At 38.6% G+C, this 27,259-nt stretch overlaps 1 protein-coding gene across 2 annotated transcripts in view; it reads left to right on the top strand.

The window, feature by feature from the left end:
• DEK (DEK proto-oncogene) overlaps positions 1 to 27,259 on the top strand; it is a 40,058-nt gene that overhangs the window by 10,875 nt on the left and 1,924 nt on the right. For both annotated transcript variants that reach the window (XM_007973590.3, XM_038005742.2), the window contains 4 exons: positions 3,583 to 3,771; positions 16,480 to 16,615; positions 17,387 to 17,535; positions 27,143 to 27,211. In XM_007973590.3, the coding sequence (XP_007971781.1) occupies positions 3,583 to 3,771; positions 16,480 to 16,615; positions 17,387 to 17,535; positions 27,143 to 27,211 (543 nt within the window). The remainder of the gene's footprint in view (positions 1 to 3,582; positions 3,772 to 16,479; positions 16,616 to 17,386; positions 17,536 to 27,142; positions 27,212 to 27,259) is intronic.

The raw sequence follows: 27,259 nt of genomic DNA, 5'->3' as shown, positions 1-27,259 counted from the left end.
TCAAAATATAATAAGTGTATGAAGAAAACCGAGCCTCACATAAAAAGAATATTTTTAAAGTCCTTTTAGATAATTGTGTGTATTCTCTTTTTGATACCACACAATACGAAAACCCTACATAAGTTGTAGTTTCCTAAAGGTTAGTTGTAATGTTTAATGTAGGTCTGAAACCATGTTAATTAACTTGGGTCTTATATATATAGTTTTGTAACATGCATTTACCATTTGTAAATATTAGTTCCCTGAATCATATCTTCCAAATGTTGGCATGTTTTATTGAACACTGTCATTAAATCATGCTCATTAATATAAACACCATCTCATCAGAAACGTTACTTAGGCCTTGGAAAACTATTAAGTTCGCAGTAGTAGATGTGAATTTTCCAGAATTCTAAATTTCCACTTGAAATTGTAACATTTATCATTGGTGATAAATGCTGTCAGTTTTCCTTGAAGTGACAAGCTCACCTTGTTCATTTTTGAGACTCTTTATCAAGTACCTAAGTCTGAGTTAGCCATATTTGTTCTTTTAAAAAGTGGTGTTCTCTGGGAGGTGGAACTTGCAGTGAGCCGAGATCATGCCACTGTACTCCAGCCTGGGCGACAGAGCGAGACTGTCTCAAAAAAATATATATATATGGTGTTCTATGAAAAAGGAGCTTGGAGCGTGTTTAGCTCACAACTCAGATACGCAAATGCTTTTCCTTCAGAAAACCATTGAACTTCAGTTGTAGCCATATTATGTATATCTTCCATTTTATCACAGATATTAGAAAGACATGTACTTGAGAGTTAGCACAGTAATTTTTGCTTTATCAAGGACATTATTAAGTGAAACCATTTGCCTTTTTTGTTCGTTTCTGCTCGTGTGTTGTGAGGAATACAATGACTAATATATGTTAATTCCTTCATTGGTACAAAGGTGCCATCAGTTTTACCCACCTTTGCTTTCCTTTGTTTTTGCAATTAGTACAAATGTCAACACAGTGAAAAGAGCAAATAAATAGTGTTGCCATTATTATGAAAATAATTTCTACCTCATGGACTCCGAAAAAGGTCTCAGGAAACCCGAGTCCTTGAACCACACTGTGAGAATCTGTTTTTTCTTGTCATATAGAGTCTAACTTTTAACACGTTTTTCATATGTGACTCTGTGAGGATTACTCCTTAATCTGATGGTATCGAGCTCAGCCTATTTTCTTTTCTTTTCTTTTTTTTTGAGACGTTGTTTTACTCTGTTGCCTAGACTGGAGTGTTGTGGTACGATCGTGGCTTAATGCACCTTTGACCTCCTGGGCTCAAGTGATGCTCTCACCTCAGCCACCCAAGTAACTGGGACTATATAGGTGTATGCCATCATGTGTGGCTAAATTTTACATTTTCTTAGAGATAAGGTCTCGCTATATTGTCCAGGATGGTCACAAACTTCTGAACTCAAGTGATCCTCTTTCTTTGGCCTCCCAAAGTGTTGAGATTACAGGCATGAGCCACCATGTCCGGCCTAGAGCTATTTTCTGTGCTACCAGAAGTTTCCTTTTTCTCCTCTTTAACAATTTTTCAGTTGTTAAATGAACACAGCGTTAATCATTGATTGCTTGCCTATCCTTCTGTTGTACTTATTTTATTTGTTAATCAGATTTTGTTTCCAAAAAGAGGTAATGCTATTGACACTGGATTTTGATTAATAGATTTAACTATTTTTAGAGTCAGTATAGGAAAACTCTAAGGCATTTATATATTACTACTTTTTGGATTTTGGTTTTAAAACTCCTCGTTTACTTTTGGGAATTGCATTTTTTTTTTTATTGGCTGCTTGAATAACTTAACATCCTTTCACTTTCCTGGATAGATTTATCCAGAACCTGTTTCAGTCCTCATATTAATAATTCGATATACAGATTATATTCTTGCTACCTGTGTCTGGTTTCTGAACTGAGGTTGTGAGGGATATTATGTTTTTCTAATAAATTTGAGACCTGGAAATCATATAACAAGTAGTAAGAGCTTGGACAGTGAGAGTTAACTTTTCTCCAAACCGTGGCATCAAAGAATTTATCCACCTGGATTAAGGTTCTGATAATAGTTGATAATGGTAGTATCTCACATAGCAAGGATATGTGTATGCATTCACGGTTTCTTATAGAGAATCTTCTCTGAGAAATGTCTTTGATCCACCAACTTCAAGTTCCTGGAATGACCTAATTTGGCTGTTTCCTAGTGTACCTTCAGAAGGTTAGGTTGTTGGGGCAATCTAGAGGTTATCTTGTGGTTTGTTTCCAGAGAGCTCAAGGGCACCATATTATTACAAAGCAGCCACTTTTTCTTAATTTTTGGGTAGGTGACAGTGACCCCCCGAGCCTGGAGGTTCCTGGGAGGTAAAGGACCTGCCGTTCTACTGTCTGCGTGAAAAAGACTGCCTAAAGTTATCACACACATTTACACAATTGGAAACCTTAAGGTTATGTTATGGAGTTTTACCTTAATGTTTCTGCTTATTGCAGAAAACAAAGTAACAAAGGTAGAAATAAAAGAAATAAAAGATGCTCAATCCCAGAAATAAATATTAATTCCGTAATGCGCATTTTCACATTCTTGATGTTAGGTAATTTTATGGTTTTCAATTTTAGAATTTAGCAAAACTTCCTTGAGAAAGCACTTAAAAATTAAATTTGTTGTTTAAGCAACTCATTTTCCTCAGGTGATCTCTCCTTTTAAATATTCATGGTTTGATTATCAGAATAGCAACATATTTATTCTTAATTAATTTCATAATTAACATACTTATCATTTATTGTATACCTAGAGGCATCAGTGAGAATATAGTCCTGACATTATTGAAAGTGGAGGCCAGAAGTAATATGAATATAAACTTTATAGTTCATTCATAAATTCAAGATGTATAATTGGTAATCAAGTTACACATTTTTTTATGGGCCAGGTGTGGTGGCTCATGCCTGTATCCTAGCACTTTGGGAGGCCAAGGTGGGTGGATCAGTTGAGGTCAGGAGTTTGAGACCAGCCTGGCCAGCATGGTGAAACACTCTCTCTACTAAAAATACAAAAATTAGCTGGGCGTGGTGGTGCACACTTGTAATCCCAGCTATTGCACAACAGAAGGAGACTCTGTCTCAAAAAAAAAAAAAGGTTTTCCTCCCACTCCTTTGATTGGAGTGTTGGGCCTTCTAAAGCAAGGAGCTTCTCTGGCAGTGTGACAGTTTTAATGCTTTTAGGGATGAAAGAAATTACAACTCTAACTTAAAATATTGTCATGGCAAAGTATTAACAGCCGTTGGAGCTTAACATGTGTCTTGAGCTTCTAGTCCCGTGTCAGAACCTAGAATACATATTTCTCAACAATTGAGAAGGGTCTTATTAGGTGTTTAGAACACAAATGAAATGGTATTAGTAACACAGTTTTAGGTTAACCTGACACAGTTAAAGATTATTCTATGTAAAGCTACTGGGCTTGTAAATACAATTTCTTGAGAGAAGAACAAGAAATTAAGTTGATAAGTTATCAAGAACAGGATTGATTGAAATATTATACCTCATTGGTGTTATCTTTATAAATTTTTTATGCAGCCATTGCCAAAATCTAAAAAGACTTCTAGCAAAGGCAGTAAAAAGGAACGGAACAGTTCTGGAATGGCAAGGAAGGCTAAGCGAACCAAATGTCCTGAAATTCTGTCAGATGAATCTAGTAGTGATGAAGATGAAAAGAAAAACAAGGAAGAGTCTTCAGATGATGACGATAAAGAAAGTGAAGAGGAGGTAAAATGCTTTACTATATTTTTAAATCATTTCTTTCCATGGGGAGAATTAAATATTTCTGCTATTAAGTACAGCCAGAAAAACACTTCCTTATTGGTTGTTTTTAATTCTGAAGATGCAGAAATAATTAAGTATGAACCCATTTCTTCTCCTTAAAGAGCTTTTAGTTTCGTTACCATGTCAGAGTATGAGAGTCAGAAAAGAGTGGGGTTGGGATGAACTGAATTTGAAGTGGGCCTTGAGCTGGACCTTGAAGACTAGAGTAGATAAATGGGAAGGGAAGCAGAAGTGGTGCATATCCTGAATGGGACCACATAGCAGCAGATTCTTTGAGGATTTTTTTCATAATATGTTGATGTTTTGTAATTGACTTGAATCATTTTATGGAAAAAGTAAGGGACTTAAGGGCCTTTTTTTCCCCCCTCAACCTTTTGGGGAGTACATAATGAGAATAAACAGCATTTGAAGTTTATGTAATGAGTGGATAAGTTTTGTATTACCTGTCATTTTCTTTTATTTGGGAATATTTGTAAAAGTTGAGACTACTTAGTTTCCAAAATGAAACTTCATGAAGAAGAGAACCGCTGAAGCAATTAAATAAGAGGGTTAACTTCTTCAGTCAAGTAGATCGTGGAGAGTGGGTACAGGAGATGGGTTTCTATTATTGTTAATGATGTTTTGGTAGACTGTATTTTAACTTTGCTTTGGTGTTTTCCTGCAAAGGTCAGAACTTGCTCTATAGATTGAGTGATCAACTTTGCCTTATTTAGGGACATGGATAATGTCAACTTGACATTTTGGGCCAGGTGATTCTTAGTTGTGGGTGATACTCTCAAGCCCCCCTTGTGACAACCAAAAATGTTCTTCAGACATTGTCAAATGTCCCTGGGGCGAGATAAGGAAGGAATCGTCTCCGAATTAGAAGAAATAAAGATATAGTGAACTCTGTTATTATATGATATGTGTGTGTGTTCAGTATGTATGTTTGTCTTGAGTTATTTACAATTCATGCTTGTTTTAACGTCAAATTTTATAAAGACTTCTATAAAGCTAAGTATGAAATAACTTCATCATTTAAGAAAGATGGTTACAAATCTACCAGGTGCTTCATAAATATCTTAATATATATTTGGCACGAAGGAACATAAGTAATCTGAGCACTAAGGTCTTTTTGGATTGGAGGGAGGAAAACTGTGTGTGTGTGTAAAATAGGGGAATATTTTAAACTAATAGTATCTTCAGGAAATATTTGGTGTCTACTATGTGCCATTCAGTTTCCTAAACTCTCTTTATAAAGGGCAGAATTAAAGCACGAAATGTTGTCATAGAATATAAGTGTCTAATTTTTTCGTAGAGACATTACCATGGGCTCTGGAAACTGAGTTCAAATCCGACTTCTATATTGGATTGTTACTGTATGACTATAAGCAAGTTACTTAAACTCTGTACCTCAGCTTCCTATCTGTAAAATGAGGAATGATAATCATATTAGCCTCATAGGGTCATATTAAAGGATTTTATTTAAAATACCTAGAATGATGCCTGGTGCATGTAGTATGTATTAGTTGCTGTTATTATTAGAATTAAAATGATGTTTTATGACAAGTAAAACTTCTAAATTGAATCTTCTTGTCATTACTAGGTGCAGGTTAAAAAGTGAGGGCAGGCCGGGCGTGGTGGCTCATGCCTGTAATCCCAGCACTTTGGGAGGCCGAGGCAGGCAGATCACCTGAGGTCGGGAGTTCGAGACCAGCCTGACCAACATGGAGAAACCCCATCTCTACTAAAAATACAGAATTAGCTGGGTGTGGTGGTGCATGCGTATAATCCCAGCTACGGGGGAAGTCTGAGGCAGGAAAATTGCTTGAACCTGGGAGGCGGAAGTTGTGGTGAGCTGAGATAGCACCATTGTACTCCAGCTTGGGCAACAAGAGTGAAACTCCATCTCAGAAAAAAAAATGAGGGCATTTTACACTCGTTTTTAAAATTTGCTTTCTAAATTGTTGTCCCATAGTTCTAAGTAGAGGTAGTTGAACTTGGTGTATGCAGATGATATCTGATTTATACCCATATTGGTTCCAGGATAATAATCACAAGTGGAACCATCTTACTATAAATCAAACCTTTATTTTCTGTAGTGTCCTAATCTGGGATCTGTGGCTAGAAACCCAGGTCAGTTGATGAAAATCCATGGGAGAAGAAAATGCAAAAATGCTTTTACAAACATCAGGTACATGAAATCACACAATATAAAAGCTATATTGTATTTTATTAGAGGGATTTTTTTCCCCTAACTTTGCTAGTACTTGACAGATTTTATAAAATGTAAAATAAAATTTGGACTGAGAAATTGTCCCCCCGCCCCCTTTTTTTTCCCTGGTAAATGTCCCTTCAACAAGCATAGGTATTACTACTCTACAGGCCATTTAAATTTAGCACTGTCTTCAACTTTTTATTGCTGATTCAGTTTCTGTGAAAGACCTTTGAAAGGTAAGTTCTGGCAGGAGGAACAGTATATCTGTGGCAACTTTGTTTTTCCTTATTCCATTTTATGAAGACTGAGTTCTAAATGGCAGCCACATTAGGCGCTTCATACATGGAGCTATTTTTTGGTCATTACTATGAAAGGACCTCTTTTCTAAGAAGCCATGAAGGAAAGTTGCAATCAGTCACAAAAGTTTTGGATTGCCTATAGACTTATTTATGATAGGAAATTACTGAGTTAATTTTCTGTTTATTTCCTAAAATGGATTTTTCTTTGATAAATAAAAGACTTATTCATTAAGATCAGCTTCTTGTTCTGATTTTCTTGGAGTAAATAACTGTGAATTTGGGTAGATTGATTTTACTTTTTTCAGTTTCCTCTGTAAAATGAGGATTTTGAACTGTATAGTCAAATGTACTTTATTCATTGTTGAAGTAAGAAATCTTATGCAAGCAGAGTAAGTTTGTAGTTGTCCTTTGGCTAATTATGTGAGGTTAAATTATATTTATTTTCCTGCTAGTTTCATATTTAACTTTAGATGTGTAGAAGACTAAGGTGTTCATAAGTAAATTCATGTTAAAATGAAGTCACTGAAATCCATATAGTTAATTGAAATGAGAGTTTTAAAAAAGTAATTTAAAAGAAAATGTCAGATTTAGCATATTAGCTGATAATTGCTAAAGCACTTGTTTGAGGTTTTCTGTACCTATACCTCTGTTTTTATGATATGCAGTGAGTGATTCACAATAGTTTTGCAATTGTTTTCCTTGTAATTAAATAAAAGCGGGTATTCTTTGTGAGAGTAACTTCAGAAAGAAATTCCTTTATAAAAGAGCCATTTTGAATTTCCTTATTATCTTGTCTCTTGGACGTTGGCTTTTTAGGGCAGTAAAAGGAGAACAATTGGGAAGGAAGTGGTGGATGATTTTTTTTTTCTTTTTTTTTCTGTTGATGAGAATAGGAAAATAAACAGGTTATTTTCTCTAAATTGATTATGAAAATCAGCTGGTTCCTATGTTGGATTAGCTTCTTCAGGGCAGATTGCTAAAATGAGTATATTAGTTCGTTCTCACACGCTGTTAATAAAGACATACCCAAGACTGAATAATTTATAAAGGAGTTTAGTTGATTCACAGCTCCACATGGCTGGGGCGGCCTCGCAATCATAGTGGAAGGCGAATGAGGAGCAAAGACACATCTTTGGCAGCAAGCAAGAGGGTGTATGTGTAGGGCAACTCCCCGTTATATAAAATCATCAGAGCTGGTGAGACTTTCTCACTGTCATGAGAACAGCATGAGAAAAACTCGCCCCCATGATTCAGTTAACTCTCACTGGGTCCCTCCCATGACGTGTGGGGATTATTACAATTCAAGGTGAGATTTGGGTGGGGACACAGAGCCAAACCATATCAGCCAGTCAAGTTAAACCACATTTGGTCATGCTATTCACAGGTGTTAATCTTGAGGCATAGGGAAATTACTACAGAGTACAGAAAAAAGAAGGGGGAAACAGTACCTATTGGAGAAAACAATTCTAATAGTCTTTTAGACCCTTTAAAAGCGTATTTTACTTATTTTTCATCTTACCCTAATACCTCTTCAGTTTTCATTTTCTAGTGTTTTTATAGCACATATGTATTTCCAGAAAGTATGAAACAAACTGTGGAGTTTTACTTTATGAGTATTTAGAATTTATCTGAATGTTGCCATATGTTATCAGGAATGTTTACTGCTGAAATAATTCTCAACCTTACTAATAATGTTCAAAACAGGAGTTTATTTTTCTTTCATGACAAGAAGCCCACAGGGAATTCCAGGGCCAGTACAGCAGCTCAAGAAAGGTATTGAGGAATGTGGGTACCATCCTTTCCTGATCTCTCATCTTTAGTATATGGCAATTAACTTCATGACGACAAGGTGGTTTTACCTTTAGACATTGTATTCATGTTCCAGACAAGGAAGAGCAAAAGGTTTTCTTCTAGTGATGTTTTGACTTTTCCCTGAATGGGATGCCTTTTACTGGAGGTCTCCATGTACATGGCATCAGCCAGCACTTTGTCATCTGCCCACCTAACTGCAAGAGAAGCTCTGAGATCTAGGTGTCAGCTTTCCTACCTTTATAAGAGGAAGGCAAATCAAAAGTGGGTTGTTGAGTGAGCCATCCTACAATGTTTGCCAAGTCAGAGAAACTCCATTATAATTTTTGGTGAACTGTCTATTTGGACCATTCAGGGGATTATCTGGTAGTGGTAAGGTGAATGTGAAAGTTTTATTAGTCCTTTCACATTGTGTTTTAAAAAACTAAACTATCTCCTCCTCTCACACATTGATCAGAGGAATTGCAAAGTCTGTATAAACCATTTAAACCTTTTGTTGGAAGGCAGAATTGAATAATCACCATACTAAAACCCATTTAAACTTGCTTTCATAATCTTCTGTGAAATATAACTAGACTTGCACATTCTTTCCTCTTGGCATTCTGAGTTTTCTCAGCCAAGTTGTTGAAAGAATAGTGTATTTTAAGCTAATTTTTATTTTGTTCGTCTGTTCACCCAGTACAACCTTTCTGCTGTGAGGACAGAATTCTGGCTCTGTGACAGGCGTCTTTTTTGGAGACCCTCCTTCAAGAGCCCTGCTGCCTATAAATGATAGGTAAGCCTTGCTTTCCCGAGATATTTTTTTGCCTTTCTTCAAAAAGTGCTTATGTCATTCCTCTGATTCTGTACCTTCATGGTTATCAGAGACAGGCAAAATCCCCTTCAAATTTTTGAAACTTCTGTATTACTGATCCTTTAAAAATTTAGATTATAGTACTTTGTGCTATCTGAAATTAATGGCAGCTGTTCATTTTTATTTGTTCCCCTTTAGAACATCAGATATACTTGATGGTCCTGATTGAACCACTCAGCATATAGAGAAGAATCTTTAAATCTCATGACAGTTTGAAAGTCAGCTTTTTCTTTATTCTTTTTAAAAAAAAACTAATTTTCCCCCCATTTTGTTAAAAGACTCAGTCTTGTCTCCATTTAAGTTAAATAACAAGTGTTGACCATTATGAGTATTTTCAACATTATTTCCTCATAATGCCATATAATTTTTTTTTTTTTTTTTTTTTGAGACGGAGTCTCACTCTGTCACCCAGGCTGGAGTGCAGCGGCCGGATCTCAGCTCACTGCAAGCTCCACCTCCCGGGTTTATGCCATTCTCCTGCCTCAGCCTCCCAAGTAGCTGGGACTACAGGCGCCCGCCACCACGCCCGGCTAGTTTTTTGTATTTTTTTTAGTAGAGACGGGGTTTCACCATGTTAGCCAGGATGGTCTCGATCTCCTGACCTCGTGATCTGCCTGTCTCGGCCTCCCAAAGTGCTGGGATTACAGGCTTGAGCCACCGCGCCTGGCTCATATAATGTTTTTATTATAATCACTAAAGTTTTCAATATATTTTGAAAGAGACTTAAAATGGGGGTCAGTCCTTTACTTATTTTTGAGACAGAGGCGTATGTCTTACTCTGTTGCCCAGGCTGGAGTACAGTGGTGAGATCGTGGCTCACTGCAGCCTTGAACTCCAGGGCTCAAGTGATCCTGCCACCAGGCCTAGCAATTTTTAAATTTTTTGTAGAGACAGGTTCTTGCTCTATTGCCCACTGGCTTTTGATTTCTGTGGTAACCACTTTTTGATTGCTCAAGTTAGTGAATTGGGAGTATGCTTAAGTGCTGTTAGGGTTACAGAAGGTATTTTCTAAGCAAATGCTCTTTGATACTTAGCATTATAGGATTTCTAAAGAAGGAACATCTTCATGCCTGTTGAGGAAAGGCTTTGGGTAGAAGTGGAAGTACTACCAATTCAAGTTGACCTTGGGAATGGAGAGAAAAGTACGTGTGAACAAAGATAAGGAGCAGGGAAGGCAGGGTGCCTTTGACTAACTTGTGGTTAGAGTTGTGTGCCCAAAAGTAGAGCAATGAGAGGTGAAACTAGAGTAGTGTAGGTTGAATCCATGCTATAGAGAACCCATGAGTCTGGGCATTGTTGTGTGACTAATATGTTTGGTGGTAGATTCATTATTCTCATTCAAAATGATTGTCTTACTCTATACCTGAGCATTTTGCTAAGTGGGAGAAAAAAAAGTGAGACACGTCCTCTGTCTTCCAGAAAGTACCACTCATTCAGTAAGCATTTATTATCTCCTACAAGGAAGAAACTATTCAAAGTGTGTATGCCATGTGCTTTCACATCTTGCATCTCATTTAGTCTTGACTCCATGAGAGGTGAGGTATATATCCTCATTTTTGTATTTGACGATACAATATATAAGGAACTTTTTTAGTGCTTTCTCTTTACAGTAGTCCCCTCTTACCTGAAAGGAGTACGTTTCAGGACCCCCAGTGTATGCCTGAAACTTCGGATCCTGCCAAGCCTGATTGCTGTCATTTGAGGCATGTTTCTGTTCATGTTTTCCACCATCAAATTATACCTTTTTCATCGTAACTAAGCACTTATCCTGCACTGTGGCCATAACTTTCGCAGTTTGAGGTTTGACAGCAGAGCCAGCACAAAGTTCTTTTCCCTCACAGTTTCACATATAGAAGATTTGTTCTTATTATAGATCTTAGCAACCTCACCATACGATTTTTTTCTTAAGTAAAGAGCTTTCACCTTTTCACTTAAAAGAACCATTTTATGGCTTCTCTTTGGCATGTTTGAATTGCCAGCATTACTACTCCTGGGCTTTGGGGCCATTATTAAGTCACATAAGGGTACTTGGGCACAAGCACAACGATACTGCAACAATTGATACCACAACCAACATGGCTGCTAGTGACCAATGGGCCAAAGTGCTGGGAGCATCTACAGCGTGAATATGCTGGACAAAGGGATGATTCACATCCTGGGCAGGAGTGAGCAGGATGACATGAGATTTCATCACACTACTCAGAACAGTATGCAATTTAAAATTTATGAGTTGTTTACTTCTGGAATTTTCCATTTAATATTTTCAGACTATGGTTGACAACAGATAATTGAAACCACATTCAGAAAGAGAAACCATAGATAAAGGGAGACTACCGTATTATTATTTCTTTCTTTTTTGAGACAGTCTTGCTTTGTTGCCCAGGCTGGAGTGCAGCGGCACGATTGCTACTCACTGCAACCTCTACCTCCCAGGTTCAGGCAATTCTGGTGGCACAGCCACCCTAGAAGCTGGATCCACAGGTGCATGCCACCACGCCTAACTAATTTTTTGTAGAGACAGGGTTTCACGATGTTGCCAGGCTAGTCTTGAACTCCTAGCCTCAAGTGATCTACCCACCTTGGTCTCCCAAAGCGCTGGGATTACATACAGGGTTGAGCCATCGCGCATGGCTTAGTATTCTTTCTAAAGCTTCTTGTTTATGTACTTCTATCTTCAGAGTTCTCTAGAATTCCTGATTTAGATCAAAATATGATTTTAAGCAATAACTTTAAGAAAGTTAATGTGTATAAATCCACTTGTGTTTATCAGAACTTAAAACTAAAAGCTATTAAAAACTTGATAATTGGAGGAATTGACCTGTTGATTGCTTTATCTAGTTCCTGCCTTTTCTGTGTATAGCTCCAATAATTCATAATCTAGGAATCAGCAGACTGTAGCCTGTATGCCAAGTCCAGCCTACTGCCTGTTTTTATACAGCCCTCAAGCTCAGAATGGTTTTTCCATTTTTAAATGATTGTTTAAAAAAATGAAGAATATGCAACAAAGATTATATGTAGCCAGGAAAGCCGAAAATATTTACTATCTTGCACTTTAAAGAAAAGTCTTGGTGACAAATCTAGTCTATAAATGTGCTTTTCATTTTATGTGGTATAGCTAAATGAGTCAGCTCTGGAGCTTCAAAAATATATACAGGTGCTCAGGAATCAGGAAGTTTGGCTGTAACACCCTTGTTCTTAAAGCTTCACAATACCTTCCATAAAATAGGGATAATGAATTGTAGGCCAAGTACTTTGAGAGTATGGATTAATCAAATTGATGGTCTTGTGAAAGATTTAGAGGAGGTAATTGCTAAGCTGGGTTTAGAATCATGAGTGGGATTTTCCTGAGAACAGGAGAGGAATGAGAGTAATGAAGATTTGAAAGTTCATGTAAAATTAAAGTGGACATAGTTTAACTTGCCTTCTCAGCTCTCCCTGGGTTTTTTTCTGTTACCTCCAAATACTGGTTACCCATGTTTACCTTGACAACCAAAAATTGTCCATTGTGTCCTAATACCAAGGTATGTCCTTTGAGATGCCCCCATTTTCCAGAGACCTATTCCTCCTATACCTAATAACCTTCAGGGCAGCCAAAGTGGTGAACACCTTCAGGACTAAAGCACAAGATACAAACTCATTAGTTGTTTTACTGTTCAGCTTTCATGATTTCTTAACTCAGTGTTAATCTAAAAAAGAGACTTGACTAAATTCCTACCTTGATGTTGTCACAGAAGAATTTGCAGCTGGTTGCTAAATAAATGAAATCGTGTATAAATGACATGACATACTACTATAGATGTTTATGGGCCAAGTCATATCTACCATAGTGTAGTGAAATAAGTGTGATATATCATGGCTAGTTAATACAGTTGTTTTTGAGTCTGTCTCACTGTGTTTATAATTTACAGTCTATGTATCTGCCCTGCTTTTAAAAAAAAGAAAATTAGTTTTTTAGAGTTAAGGTCTTCTGATTTTGCCCAGGCTGGTCTCAAAGCTCTGGCCTCAAGTGATCCTCCCATGTCAGCCTCCTAAAGTATTGGGATTACAGGATTGAGCCACTGCACCCTGCTTTTTGAAAACACTTAGAAATTTTAACTTATTAGAGGAAATTATATTTGCATAATGAAAGAACTTCTCATTCTACAAAAGGAAGCACTCAGTAATAATAGTTAATATTAAAATAGTGTTTACTATTTGCCAGGTACTACCAAAAATACTTCTACGTGTTAATGTATCTACTCCTCATAAAACCATAGGAACTGTTGTTTCTTTTTGTTTTGTAAATGAGGAGACAAGGGCCTAGAGATGTCCTGGGGCTGGAATTTGAAACCAGGCGGCTTGCCGCTAGAGCCTGTATTCTTTGAACTATTATATTTTTTTCTTTAGTGCTTGTGCAGTATATTTGCAGTCTTTCAGAAATTTTAATAGATGACAGGCTAGTTGTCCATTTAGAAAAACTGTAGAACATTACCCCTTCCAGCAGATAGGAAATGTAGAAAGATGTAGTTTTGTTATACAGAAGTAAAATTTTATGGAGATGACTCGTTATTTATTACTGTAAATGTTTATGCTTCGTCAAACTATCACTACTTGCAATTTGCAGGTTTTAAAATGATGCCATGTTGTGTATCCCATCTAAAATTTTTTTTTTTTTTTTTTTTGAGACGGAGTCTCGCTCTGTCACCCAGGCTCGAGTGCTGTGGCGCGATCTCAGCTCACTGCAAGCTCCGCCTCCCGGGTTCACGCCATTCTCCTGCCTCAACCTCCCGAGTAGCTGGGACTACAGGCGCCCGCCACCTCGCCCGGCTAGTTTTTTGTATTTTTAGTAGAGACGGGGTTTCACCATGTTAGCCAGGATGGTCTCGATCTCCTGACCTCGTGATCTGCCCGTCTCGGCCTCCCAAAGTGCTGGGATTACAGGCTTGAGCCACCACGCCCGGCCCCATCTAAAATTTTAATGGCAGGCCTTAAAAGGCTTTGGAAGTGTTTCAGTTAATCTAATTCTGATTTTCTAATTTGAATGGAGATTGAGTAGTTACTAATAATACTGTTGTTTCTTTTGCTCAGCCTCTTCAACCCTTTCAGGAATAACTTAGTTTCTTGTACCTACAAAGTCCAGATTTTATTACCCTTTAACTAAAAAATGATATATAATCATGATGATTTTATTCTGTGTATTAAGTGTGCTAAAGAACTGAAGAATTTTTAGGATTCCCTTTCAGAGCCTGATACATAGTTCATGTGAACTGGGTGGACACTTAATAAACCTTAAAACTTGGTTTAAGTTGATCATAATAAATCATTGATACTTGTCCCCTAGCCCCACACAATCTAGAACATCTCTCAGAATTAGGAGTAAGTTAAAATAGCCTGTGAATTGCAGAAGTCCACGGGAAATTCATGTACTTACTTTTAGAAGCATGTCAGCCCCTTGACACCTTAAAAATGTATTTTTTTAGTAGCAGTTAAACTACATACTTCCCAGCTAGTGGTATATTATTGAGGTAGTGCAGGGTGATGATAGGCTTGCATAAATAGGTACAGTGATGGTATGTTGGCAAAAAAGAAAGACAAACGGTAAAATCCAGCCATTTGAGGTGGTATGTGCCTGTAGTCCCAACTACTCAGGAGCCTGAGGTGGGAAGATTGTTTGAGTCTAGCATGGGTAGCATAGCGAGATCATCTCTTTTTTTTAAAGACACTAAAATCCAATGAATAGCTTGAGGCCACTTTTGGAACAGATTGGTCTGTATACTTTAAAGGACAGGTTCAACACAGTGCTTATGTCTTTAAAAACAGGTTGACTTGGCCAGGCATGGTGGCTCATGGCTGTAATCCCAGCACTTTGGGAGGCCAAGGCGAGTGGATCGCCTGAGGTCGGGAGTTCCTGACCAGCCTGGCCAACATGGAGAAACCCGGTCTCTACTAAAAATACAAAAGTAGCCGGGCATGGTGGCACATGCCTGTAATCCCAGCTAATCAAGAGGCTGAGGCAGGAGAATCACTTGAACTCGGGAGGCAGAGGTTGCGGTGAGCCGAGATCGCGCCATTGCACTCCAGCCTGGGCAACAAGAGCGAAACTGCATCTCAAAAAAAACCAGGTTGACTTAGGATAACACTCAGGAATCAAGAGTGTTAAACATTTGGAGAAACATTCTGTCAAGTGATTTCAGTAGTTTTGGTGTGTAAAGGGGAGAATTTAAATTATCTTGGAATGTTTAATAGGATGCTTTTCCTTTGGGAATATTAATTAAACTAAGAATTAATGCTTTCTAATTTCATAGGCTCCACATGAGACAAAGTATGAACTCTGATTTTGTTTTTTTGTTTTTTTTTTGAGACAGTCTGTCTCCTGGAGTGCAGTGTCGCGATCTCCACTCACTGCAACTTCCACCTCCAGGGTTCAAGTGATTCTCCTGCCTCAGCCTCCTGAGTAGCTGGGACTACAGATACCCACCACCACACCCAGCTAATTTTTGTATTTTTAGTAGAGACAGGGTTTCACCATGTTGGCCAGGATGGTCTCAATCTCTTGATCTCATGATCCGCCCGTCTTGACCTCCCAAAGTACTGGGATTACAGGCGTGAGCCACCACGCCCGGCCTGTCATTTTAATCTGTCCATATTTATGTGTTTTGTTTGTGTCTAATCACCTGTGGGTTAGTGTTTTAAGAACACAAGTTCTGGAGTCACAGCTATATTTGAATCTTGCCTGTTTATTAATGTGACTGTAGACAAGGTAACCACGCTAAACCTTAGTTTTCTCATGTAGTCATAAGTATTTATTGAGCAACTACTGTATACCAGAGACTATTTTAGGAGTTAGGGAACCATCAGTGAACACAAGATTCTAGGCCAGATGTGGTGGCTCAAGCCTGTAATCCCAGCACTTTGGGAGGCCAAGGCAGGCGGATCACTTGAGGTCAGGAGTTTAAGACCAGCCTGGCCAACATGGTGAAACCCCATCTCTACTAAAAATGCAAAAATTAGCCGTGTGTGGTGGCAAGTACCTGTAATTCCAGCTACTAGGGAGGCAGAGACAGGAGAATTCGCTTGAACCCGGGAGGGCATAGGGTGCAGTGAATCAAGATCGTGCCACTGCACTCCAGCTAGGGTGACAGAGCGAGACTGTGTCTCAAAAAAAAAGATTGTAGTTGAGAGAGAGGGAACATAGAGAAGATAATATTATCTGTTTGTAGGGGTTTCCCCCCCAAGATTAAGTAGAGTAATACATACATAGTTTATCCATAGTGCAGAATAAATATGGGCAACTCTTTTGTGTGTGTGATTGTGATTTGTCATGCTTAGACTTGTGTTGGGATAAAATAGTTTGTTGTATATTAATCATCTCCCAAAAACAATTTTTAATTGGTGATACCAAATACATTAATTTTCCTCTAATAATAATAAGGTGGTATAGGGGAAGTAGAGAGATGGGATGGGATAGCATTGAATCTCATCAATATGTGTACTTTTGCTTTCCTTTGTAACAGCCACCAAAAAAGACAGCCAAAAGAGAAAAACCTAAACAGAAAGCTACTTCTAAAAGTAAAAAATCTGTGAAAAGTGCCAATGTTAAGAAGGCAGATAGCAGCACCACCAAGAAGAATCAAAACAGTTCCAAAAAAGGTATGTTAGAAATAACATTAATCAGCGACTTTAAAGATACAGCATATATTAATGTGTTGTACATAGTATTGAAGTGTGTGGGGGAAACAGGTAAATTGCAGAGAACATTGCGAGGAGAAGTAATACAGGTTGAACATCCCTTATCTGAAATGCTTGGGACGGGAAGTGATTCAGATTTTGATAAATATATATATGGAGGGGGGAATCTTGGAGATGGGACCCAGTCTAAACATGAAATTCATTCATGTTTCATATTCATCTTACATAGCCTGAAGGTAGTTTAATATTTTAGCTAAATAAATTATTTATTGCAGTGATGCCATTACAGTAGTTCACTGCAGCCTTGAACTGCTGGACTCAAGCGAGTCTCTTACCTTGGTCCCCCCAGAGCACTTGGATTATAGGCTTGGACCACTACCCTTGGCCTGAAACCAAGTTTTGACTGTGACCCGTCAGTGAGGTCGGGTGTGGAATTATCTCCTGGTAGTGTCATGTTGGTGCTCTAAAAAGCTGGATTTTGGAACATTTCAGATTTTGGATTTTTTGATTAGGGATGCCCAACCTGTATACCAGTTTTTTATAGTTTTTGATATTTCAAATTGACATAAAATTTGTATGCATGTTTTATAGGTAACCTATAGAGTAGTGATTTATAATTTTTTTGATCCAACACCCCTTTGAGAATCTGTTGAAAGCTTAAAATTCATCTCAACCTTTGTTAAATATTAATTTACTATATAAGAAAAATTATTATTATTATATTACTTTTAGAAAGTGAGTCTGAGGATAGTTCAGATGATGAACCTTTAATTAAAAAGTTGAAGAAACCCCCTACAGATGAAGAATTAAAGGAAACAATAAAGAAATTACTGGCCAGTGCTAACTTGGAAGAAGTCACAATGAAACAGATTTGCAAAAAGGTAATTAGACAAGTGTTTAGATTGTTTTGCTTTTACTAGAAAAATTCTTTCACTTATCTCTTAATTTGAAGCTAAATAACTTATGTGCATTCACTTATTGAAGAAATACTTGTTGAACTACTATATGCCAGATCTCCTTACAGGTGCTGGGATACCACTTTAAATAAAATAGTCAAAGTTTTTGTCCTAATGGGTTTATTTTTATAAATAACATTAGAATGAATAAAATTGGAGTGAATAAAATTAAAGTGATACATTCCAAACCACATAGGAAACTTTCTTTTTCTGATCTGGAGGTTGTTTCTATTGATGCATCCTTAGTTTATGTTAGTTTAAAGAAGCAGAATCTCATGAACCGCCTTATTCTCTTGTTAGTGTGATAAATGAGCTGTTATAGATTAGGTTCTTAACTCAGACTTCTGTAGCATTTTTCTAATATTTCTAATACTTCTTGGGAAATAAAGTGGCCTAGTCTTGAATATGATTCCATAGGGATTCTATGGAAATTTTAGAAACTTGTCTGTTGCGGTAAAATAAAATTACAATTTGGAATGTACTGAAAGTGAAATAGTCTATGCTTTTTTAAAGGACATTGATTATTATTTTGTTTATTCATTCACCATTAATTGATTCTCTACTACATTTCAGGCACTGGGCTAAATGTTACAGCTAGAAGCTGGATGTGGTGGCTCACGCCTGTAATCCCAGCACTTTGATAGGCTGAGGCAGGAGGACTGCTTGAGGCCAGGAGTTCAAGACCAGCCTGGGCAGCATAGTGAGATCCCATCTCTACCAAAAAAAATTTTTTTTAATGTTACAGGTGGAACCAGAGAAGCCATTACTTGGCTTTTAAGAGGAGCTTACAGTCTAGTGGGATAGAAAGAGATAAGTATTTTGGTAATTAAAATATTGTGAGGGCCGTGTTAGGAGAATATGGAAGGTGCTGCAGCACCACGGAACAAGCACCCTGCTTGAGGCTGGGGGAATCTGGAAAAGCATCTTGGAAGAGCTCTTAACTGAATTTCCTAGTGGACCATCACCCATTCCATACAGTTGAGGAACAGTAACACATTAACCAAAATGATAATTGCAAGGAATAGTATTAGTTCAACATGTCTCAAGACTAGGATTAGAAAGAAGTCCTCACAGAAGTTAGGAGAAAATACTAGAGTTTTGCAGATCTTAAATATGCCATGTTAGAGTTTCAGTTTCTTCCTGAAATAAATGAGGAATTGAGAGGCTGTGTAGATTGTTGAGAGAGATTTAGCAGGGGCATAAGACATATTTTTGTTTTTTAAAAATTATCCTGGAAACATTAAGAACAGTGGAATGGCAAAGGATGAGATGAGAGAAGCAGGACACCCAGTTATGTCATCATTAAAATGACAGTGTAAAGTGAGGAGGAAGTCAAAGAGAAACTAGTTCTGTCCATTAGAAGGATTTTTGTGAATACCTTCATGTAATTTTTTAAAAGGGATTATTAACATGGAGAGGTCAGGTGAGAAGGACCTGACCTTTTTTGGAGTCTGCAATTAGGAGACGATGACCTAGGGTGGTAAAAGCAAGAGTTAATGAATAGTGAGGAAAATGAACAAAGTAAATCTTCTGTTTCAAGCAGCTGTCTTTGGAAGGAAAATAGGTAAATGGGGGTAGGCGACAAAGTATTTTTAATGGGCAGTAGGGGTGGAGGGGAGAAAGCATTTTGGTGGGAAAGGAGAAGTTACAGGAGAGTTGAAGGGTGGTCCTGTGGAGGCAAAGAAAATTAAGTACCATTGATGAATCCAGATAAAACTGGAGGGGAAAGAGCTGTCAGAAAATTGAAGGAATTCATAATAACGGCTTTTTTGGCTGTGATAGGAGTGTCAGACACTTAAATAAGGAGGTGAAACTGCCATTGGTGGGAATGAAAGGAGAGCCTGACTGGGAGGTTTTGGGGGAGGAGCCTTTGGAGATGAATACCATGAACTGAAAATGGGACCCGCCTCTTCAAAGCTGCTTTCCCACAGCAATCTGTAGTCTAGGCTTAACCATAGAAGAATGAGTAGTTAGACCAATTCAGGATTGGGGTTTTGCAGGGAAAGAACAAGGGACAAACAATTTTTTTTATTTTTCTTATTTTTATACTTTAAGTTCTAGGGTACATGTGCACAACGTGCATGTTTGTTACATATGTATACATGTGCCATGTTGGTGTGCTGCACCTATCAACTTGTCATTTACATTAGGTATATCTGCTAATGCTATCCCTCCCCCATCCCCCGACCCCATGACAGACCACGGTGTGTGATGTTCCCCTTCCTGTGTCCAAGTGTTCTCATCGATCAGTTCCCACCTATGAGTGAGAACATGTGGTGTTTGGTTTTCTGTCCTTGTGATAGTTTGCTCAGAATGATGGTTTCCAGCTTCATCCATGTCCCTACAAAGGATATGAACTCATTCTTTTTTATGGCTGCGTAGTATTTCATGGTGAATATGTGCCACATTTTCTTAATCCAGTCTATCATTGATGGACATTTGGGTTGGTTCCAAGTCTTTGCTATTGTGAATAGTGCCGCAGTAAACATGTGTACATGTGTCTTTATAGTAGCGTGATTTATAATCCTTTGGGTATATACCCAGTAATGGGACGGCTGGGTCAAATGGTATTTCTAGTTCTAGATCCTTGATGAATTGCCACACTGTCTTCCACAATGGTTGAATAGTTTACAGTCCCACCGACAGTGTAAAAGCGTTCCTATTTCTCCACATCCTCTTCAGCACCTGTTGTTTCCCGACTTTTTAATGATCGCCGTTCTAACTGGTGTGAGATGGTATCTCACTGTGGTTTTGATTTGCATTTCTCTGATGGCCAGTGATGATAAGCATTTTTTCATGTGTCTCTTGGCTGCATAAATGTCTTCTTTTGAGAAGTGTCTGTTCATATCCTTTGCCCACTTTTTGATGGGGTTGTTTGATTTTTTCTTGTAAATTTAAGTTCTTTGTAGATTCTGGATATTAGCCCTTAGATAGGTAGATTGCAAAAATTTTCTCCCATTCTGTAGGTTGCCTGTTTACTCTGATGGTAGTTTCTTTTGCTGTGCAGAAGCTCTTTAGTTTAATTAGATCCCATTTGTCAGTTTTGGCTTTTTGCAAAACTTTTCTCCCGTTCTGTAGGTTGCCTGTTCACTCTGATGGTAGTTTCTTTTGCTGTGCAGAAGCTCTTTAGTTTAATTAGATCCCATTTGTCAATTTTGGCTTTTTGCAAAAATTTTCTCCCATTCTGTAGGTTGCCTGTTCACTCTGATGGTAGTTTCTTTTGCTGTGCAGAAGCTCTTTAATTAGATCCCATTTGTCAATTTTGGCTTTTGTTTTCATTGCTTTTGGTGTTTCAGACAAGAAGTCCTTGCCCATGCCTATGTCCTGAATGGTATTGTCTAGGTTTTCTTCTAGGTTTTTTATGATTTTAGGTCTAACATTTAAGTCTTTAATCCATCTTGAATTAATTTGTGTATAAGGTGTAAGGAAGGGATCCAGTTTCAGCTTTCTACATATGTCTAGCCAGTTTTCCCAGCACCATTTATTAAATAGGGAATCCTTCCCCCATTTCTTGTTTTTGTCAGGTTTGTCAAAGATCAGATGGTTGTAGATGTGTGGTATTATTTCTGAGGACTCTGTTCTGTTCCATTGGTCTATATCTTTGTTTTGGTACCAGTACCATGCTGTTTTGGTTACTGTAACATTGTAGTATAGTTTGAAGTCAGGTAGCGTGATGCCTCCAGCTTTGTTCTTTTTGCTTAGGATTGTCTTGGCAGTGCAGGCTCTTTTTTGGTTCTGTATGAACCTTAAAGTAGTTTTTTCCAATTCTGTGAAGAAAGTCATTGGTAACTTTATGGGGATGGCATTGAATCTATGAATTACCTTGGGCAGTATGGCCATTTTCATGATATTGATTCTTCCTATCCATGAGCATGAAATGTTCTTCCACTTGTTTGTGTCCTCTTTTATTTTGTTAAGCAGTGGTTTGTAGTTCTCCTTGAAGAGGTCCTTCACATCCCTTGTAAGTTGGATTCCTAGGTATTTTATTCTCTTTGAAGCAATTGTGAATAAGAGTTAACTCATGATTTGGCTCTCTCTTATTGGTGTATAGGAATGCTTGTGATTTTTGCACATTGATTTTGTATCCTGTGATTTTGCTGAAGTTGCTTATCAGCTTAAGGAAATTTTGGGCTGAGATGATGGGGTTTTCTAAATATTCAATCATGTAATCTGCAAACAGGGACAATTTGACTTCTTTTCCTAACTGAATACCCTTTATTTCTTTCTCTTGCCTGATTGCCCTAGCCAGAACTTCCAACACTATGTTGAATAGGAGTGGTGAGAGAGGGCATCCCTGTCTTTTGCCAGTTTTCAAAGGGAATGCTTCCAGTTTTTGCCCATTCAGTATGATATTGGCTGTGGGTTTGTCATAAATAGCTCTTATTATTTTGAGATACGTTCCATCAATACCGAATTTATTGAGAGTTTTTAGCATGAAGGGCTGTTGAATTTTGTCAGAGGCCTTTTCTGCATCTGTTGGGATAATCATGTGATTTTTGTCTTTGGTTCTATTTATATGATGGATTATGTCATTGATTTGCATATGTGCAACCAGCCTTGCATCGCAGGGATGAAGCCCACTTGATCATGGTGGATAAGCTTTTTGATGTGCTGCTGGATTCGGTTTGCCAGTATTTTATAGAGGGTTTTTGCATCGATGTTCATCAGGGGTATTGGTCTAAAATTATCTTTCTTTGTTATGTCTCTGCCAGGCTTTGGTATCAGGATGATACTGGCCTCATAAAATGAGTTAGCGAGGATTCCCTCTTTTTCTATTGATTGGAATAGTTTCAGAAGGAATGGTACCAGCTCCTCTTTGTACCTCTGGTAGAATTCGGCTGTGAATCCATCCAGTCCTGGACTTTTTTTGGTTGGTAGGCTATTAATCATTGCCTCAATTTCAGAACCTGTTATTGGTCTATTCAGGGATTCAACTTCTTCCTGGTTTAGTCTTGGGAGGGTGAATGTGTCCAGGAATTTATCCATTTCTTCTAGATTTTCTAGTTTATTTACGTAGAGGTGTTGGTAGTATTCTCTGATGGTAGTTTGTATTTCTGTGGGATCAGTGGTGATATCCCCTTTATCATTTGAATTGTGTCTCTTTGATTCTTCTCTCTTTTCTTCTTTATTAATCTTGCTAGCAGTCTATCAATTTTGTTGATCTTTTCAAAAAACCAGCTTCTGGATTCATTTTTTTTTTTTTTTTTTGGAAGGGTTTTTTGTGTCTCTGTCTCCTTCAGTTCTGCTCTGCTCTTAGTTATTTCTTGCCTTCTGCTAGCTTTTGAATGTGTTTGCTCTTGCTTCTCTAGTTCTTTTAATTGTGGTGTTAGGGTGTCAATTTTAGATTTTTCCTGCTTTCTCTAGTGGGCATTTAGTGCTATAAATTTCCCTCTACACACCGCTTTAAATGTGTCCCAGAGATTCTGGTATGTTGTGTGTGTGTTCTCATTGGTTTCAAAGAACATCTTTATTTCTGCCTTCATTTCGTTATGTACCCAGTAGTCATTCAGGAGCAGATTGTTCAGTTTCCATGTAGTTGAGCGGTTTTGATTGAGTTTCTTAGTCCTGAGTTCTAGTTTGATTGTACTGTGGTCTGAGAAACAGTTGGTTATAATTTCTGTTCTTTTACATTTCCTGAGGAGTGCTTTACTTCCAACTATGTGGTCAGTTTTGGAATAAGTGTGATGTGGTGGCAAGAAGAATGTATATTGTGTTGATTTGGCGTGGAGAATTCTGTAGATGTCTACTAAGTCCACTTGGTGCAGAGCTGAGTTTAATTCCTGGATATCCTTGTTAACTTTCTGTCTCGTGGATCTATCTAATGTTGACAGTGGGGTGTTAAAGTCTCCCATTATTACTATGTGGGAGTCTAAGTCTCTTTGTAGGTTTCTAAGGACTTGCTTTATGAATCTGGGTACTCCTCTATTGGGTGCATATATATTTAGGATAGTTAGCTCTTCTTGTTGAATTGATCCCTTTACCATTATGTAATAGCCTTCTTTGTCTCTTTTGATCTTTGTTGATTTAAAGTTTGTTTTATAAGAGGCTAGGATTGCAACCCCTGCTTTTTTTTGTTTTCCATTTGCTTGGTAGATCTTCCTCCATCCCTTTATTTTGAGCCTATGTGTGTCTCCGCATGAGATGGGTCTCCTGAATACAGCACACTGATGGATCTTGATTTGCCAGTCTGTGTCTTTTAATTGGAGCATTTAGCCCTTTTACATTTAAGGTTAATATTGATATCTGTGAAATTGATCCTGTCATTGTGATGTTAGCTGATTATTTTGCTCATTAGTTGATGCGGTTTCTTCCTAGCATGGATGGTCTTTACAGTTTGGCATGTTTTTGCAGTGGCTGGTACCGTTGTTCCTTTCCATGTTTAGTACTGCCTTCGGGAGCTCTTGTAAGGCAGGCCTGGTGGTGACAGAATCTCTCAGCATAAGCTTGTCTGTGAAGGATTTTATTTCTCCTTCACTTACGAAGCTTAGTTTGACTGGATATGAAATTCTGGGTTGAAAATTCTTTTCTTTAAGAATGGTGAATATTGGCCCCCACTCTCTTCTGGCTTGCAGAGTTTCTGCCGAGAAATCCGCTGTTAGTCTCATGGGCTTCCCTTTGTGGGTAACCTGACCTTTCTCTCTGGCTGCCCTTAACATTTTTTCCTTCATTTCAACTTTGGTGAATCTGACAATTATGTGTCTTGGAGTTGCTGTTCTCGAGGAGTATCTTTGTGGCGTTCTCTGTATTTCCTGAATTTTTGAATGTTGGCCTGCCTTGCTAGGTTGGGGAAGTTGATAATATCCTGAAGAGTGTTTTCCAACTTGGTTCCATTCTCCCTGTCACTTTCAGGTACACCAATCAGACGTAAATTTGGTCTTTTCACATAGTTCCATATTTCTTGGAGGCTTTGTTAGTTTCATTTTACTTTTCTCCTCTAAATTTCTCTTCTCACTTCATTTCATTCATTTGATCTTCCATCACTGATACCCTTTCTTCCGGTTGGTCAAATCAGCTACTGAAGATTGTGCGTGCATCACGTAGTTCTTGTGCCATCGTTTCAGCTCCATCAGGTCATTTAAGGACTTCTCTACACTGGTTATTCTAGTTAGCCATTTGTCTAATCTTTTTTCAAGGTTTTTAGCTTCTTTGTGATGGGTTCAAACATCCTCCTTTAGCTTGGAGAAGTTTGATGGTCTGAAACCTTCTCTCAACTCATCAAAGTCATTCTCCGTCCAGCTTTGTTCCATTGCTGGCGAGGAGCTGCGTTCCTTTGGAGAAGTGCCGCTCTGATTTTTAGAATTTTCAGCTTTTCTGCTCTGGTTTCTCCCCATCTTGTGGTTTTGTCTACCTTTGGTCTTTGATGATGGTGACATACAGACGGGATTTTGGTGTCAATGTCCTTTCTATTCATTAGTTTTCCTTCTAACAATCAGGACCCTCAGCTGCAGGTCTGTTGGAGTTTTCTGGAGGTCCACTCCAGACCCTGTTTGCCTGGGTATCACCAGTGGAGGCTGCAGAACAGCGAATATTGCAGAACAGCAAATGTTGCTGCCTGATCCTTCTCTGGAAGCTTCGTCTCAGAGGGGCACCAGGCCATGTGAGGTGTCAGTCAGCCCCTACTGGGAGGTGCCTCCCAGTTAGGCTCCTCGGGGGTCAGGGACCCACTTGAGGAGGCAGTCTGTCCATTCTCAGATTTCAAACTCTGCACTGGGAGAACCTCTCTTCTAAGCTGTCACACAGGGACATTTGAGTCTGCAGAAGTTTCTGCTGCCTTTCATTCAGCTATGCCCTGCCCCCAGAGGTGGAATCTACAAAGGCAGGCAGGCCTCCTTGAGCTGTGGTGGGCTCCACCCATTTCAAGCTTCCTGGCGGCTTTGTTTACCTACTCAAGCCTCAGCAATGGTGGGCGCCCCTCCCCCAGCCTCACTGCCGCCTTGCAGTTAAGATCTTAAGACTACTGTGCTAGCAATGAGCAAGGCTGTGTGGGCATGGGACCCTCCAAGCCAGGCACGGGATATAATCTCCTGGTGTGCCATTTGCTAAGACTGTTGGAAAATCACAGTATTAGGTTGGGAGTGACCCAATTTTCTAGGTGTTGTGTGTCACGGTTTCCCTTGGCTAGGAAAGGGAATTCCCTGATCCCTTGTGTTTCCTGGGTGAGGCGATGCCTCGCCCTGCTTCGGCTCATGCTGGGTGGGCTGCATCCACTGTCCTGCACCCACTGTCTGACAAGCCCCAGTGAGATGAACTCAGTACCTCAGTTGGAAATGCAGAAATCACCCATCTTCTATGTCGCTCACACTGGGAGCTGTAGACTGGAGCTGTTCCTATTCGCCCATCTTGGAACCTCCCGGGCAAACAGAGTAATTTAAATGATCGACCATATTTTAGAGGGTTTGCATACTATATAGCCTGTGGACCAAACCATTCTATCTTTGTTGCCTGGTTTTGTAAGCCAAATTTTATTGTAATACAGCCACATCTACTCATTTAACTTGTCTATGGCAGCATTGCCACTACAATGCATAGTTGAGTAGAAACTGACTGGCAAAGTTGAAACTCTTTGTACCATCTAGCCCTTTACAGAAAAAGTTGCTGACCGTGAACTATACAGCGGAAGTAAAGCCTGCAGGGTACTTACAGACTGTGAGCTTATAGTCAGGATTTGAATAAAGCAGCAAGTATAATAGGACTGAGAAAATTGACAAAAGGGAGAAATTTAGAGTCAAATTTTAGTAGTAGAGGACTCTTGAGACCACCTGTGTCTTAGGATTTAACTTTAGGGAGGGACTGAGCAGTGGAGTAGAGGAAGCAGTTCATTGTGTTTCAGGTTGTGGAATCATAGGTAGGGTGTTGGATAACAAGGGTTGGAGAAGAAAGAAGCTTTCTCTAAAAGACACTTAGCGAATGACTTGCCAATGTAAAGAACTGAGTTCACTTATCTGAGATCTATCTAGATGGGTTTTCTTTACCCATGATTGTTGGGGTTTTTTGTTTTTGAGACAGGGTCTTGCTCTGTGGTCCAGGCTGGAATGCAGCGACACTAACACAGCTCACTACAACCTCAACCTTCTGGGGGCAAGCCATCCTCCTGCCTCAGCCGCCTCAGTAGCTGGGACTACAGGCATGCATCACCATGCCTGACTAATTTTTTAATTTTTTGTAGACACAGGGTCTCGCCAGGTTGCCTGAGGCTGGTTTCGAATTCCTGGGCTCAAGCAATCTTCCCACCTAGGTTTCCCAGAATGTTGGAATTACAGGCGTGAGACATCACATGTGGCTTGTTTATTGTTAATTCATCCCAAACTCTCAGCCTGAACGCACTGAGAATGTTTGCACGCTAGTTTTCCACATCATATACAATATTATTAAAATACTCATTTGGAATACAGTTCCATGTGGGTGAACCAGAGTACTGTTGGGATGGTTGTGGCTATTTGCATGTAGCAGATTTCCTGCTTTTATTCAAAGACAGTATTACTGGATATTAAAATCTGCTTTTAACATCATTTTTCCTTTTCACTATACATAGGTCTATGAAAATTATCCTACTTATGATTTAACTGAAAGGAAAGATTTCATAAAAACAACTGTAAAAGAGGTAAATATTTCAATCTTTCAAGTTTGACTTTAGAAATATAAGACAAAA

Source organism: Chlorocebus sabaeus, chromosome 17, assembly GCF_047675955.1.
Source record: "Chlorocebus sabaeus isolate Y175 chromosome 17, mChlSab1.0.hap1, whole genome shotgun sequence".
Taxonomy (NCBI): Eukaryota; Metazoa; Chordata; class Mammalia; order Primates; family Cercopithecidae; genus Chlorocebus; species Chlorocebus sabaeus.
The sequence above is the reverse complement of the archived record's forward strand: the minus strand, read 5'-3'. Positions and strand labels throughout refer to the sequence as shown.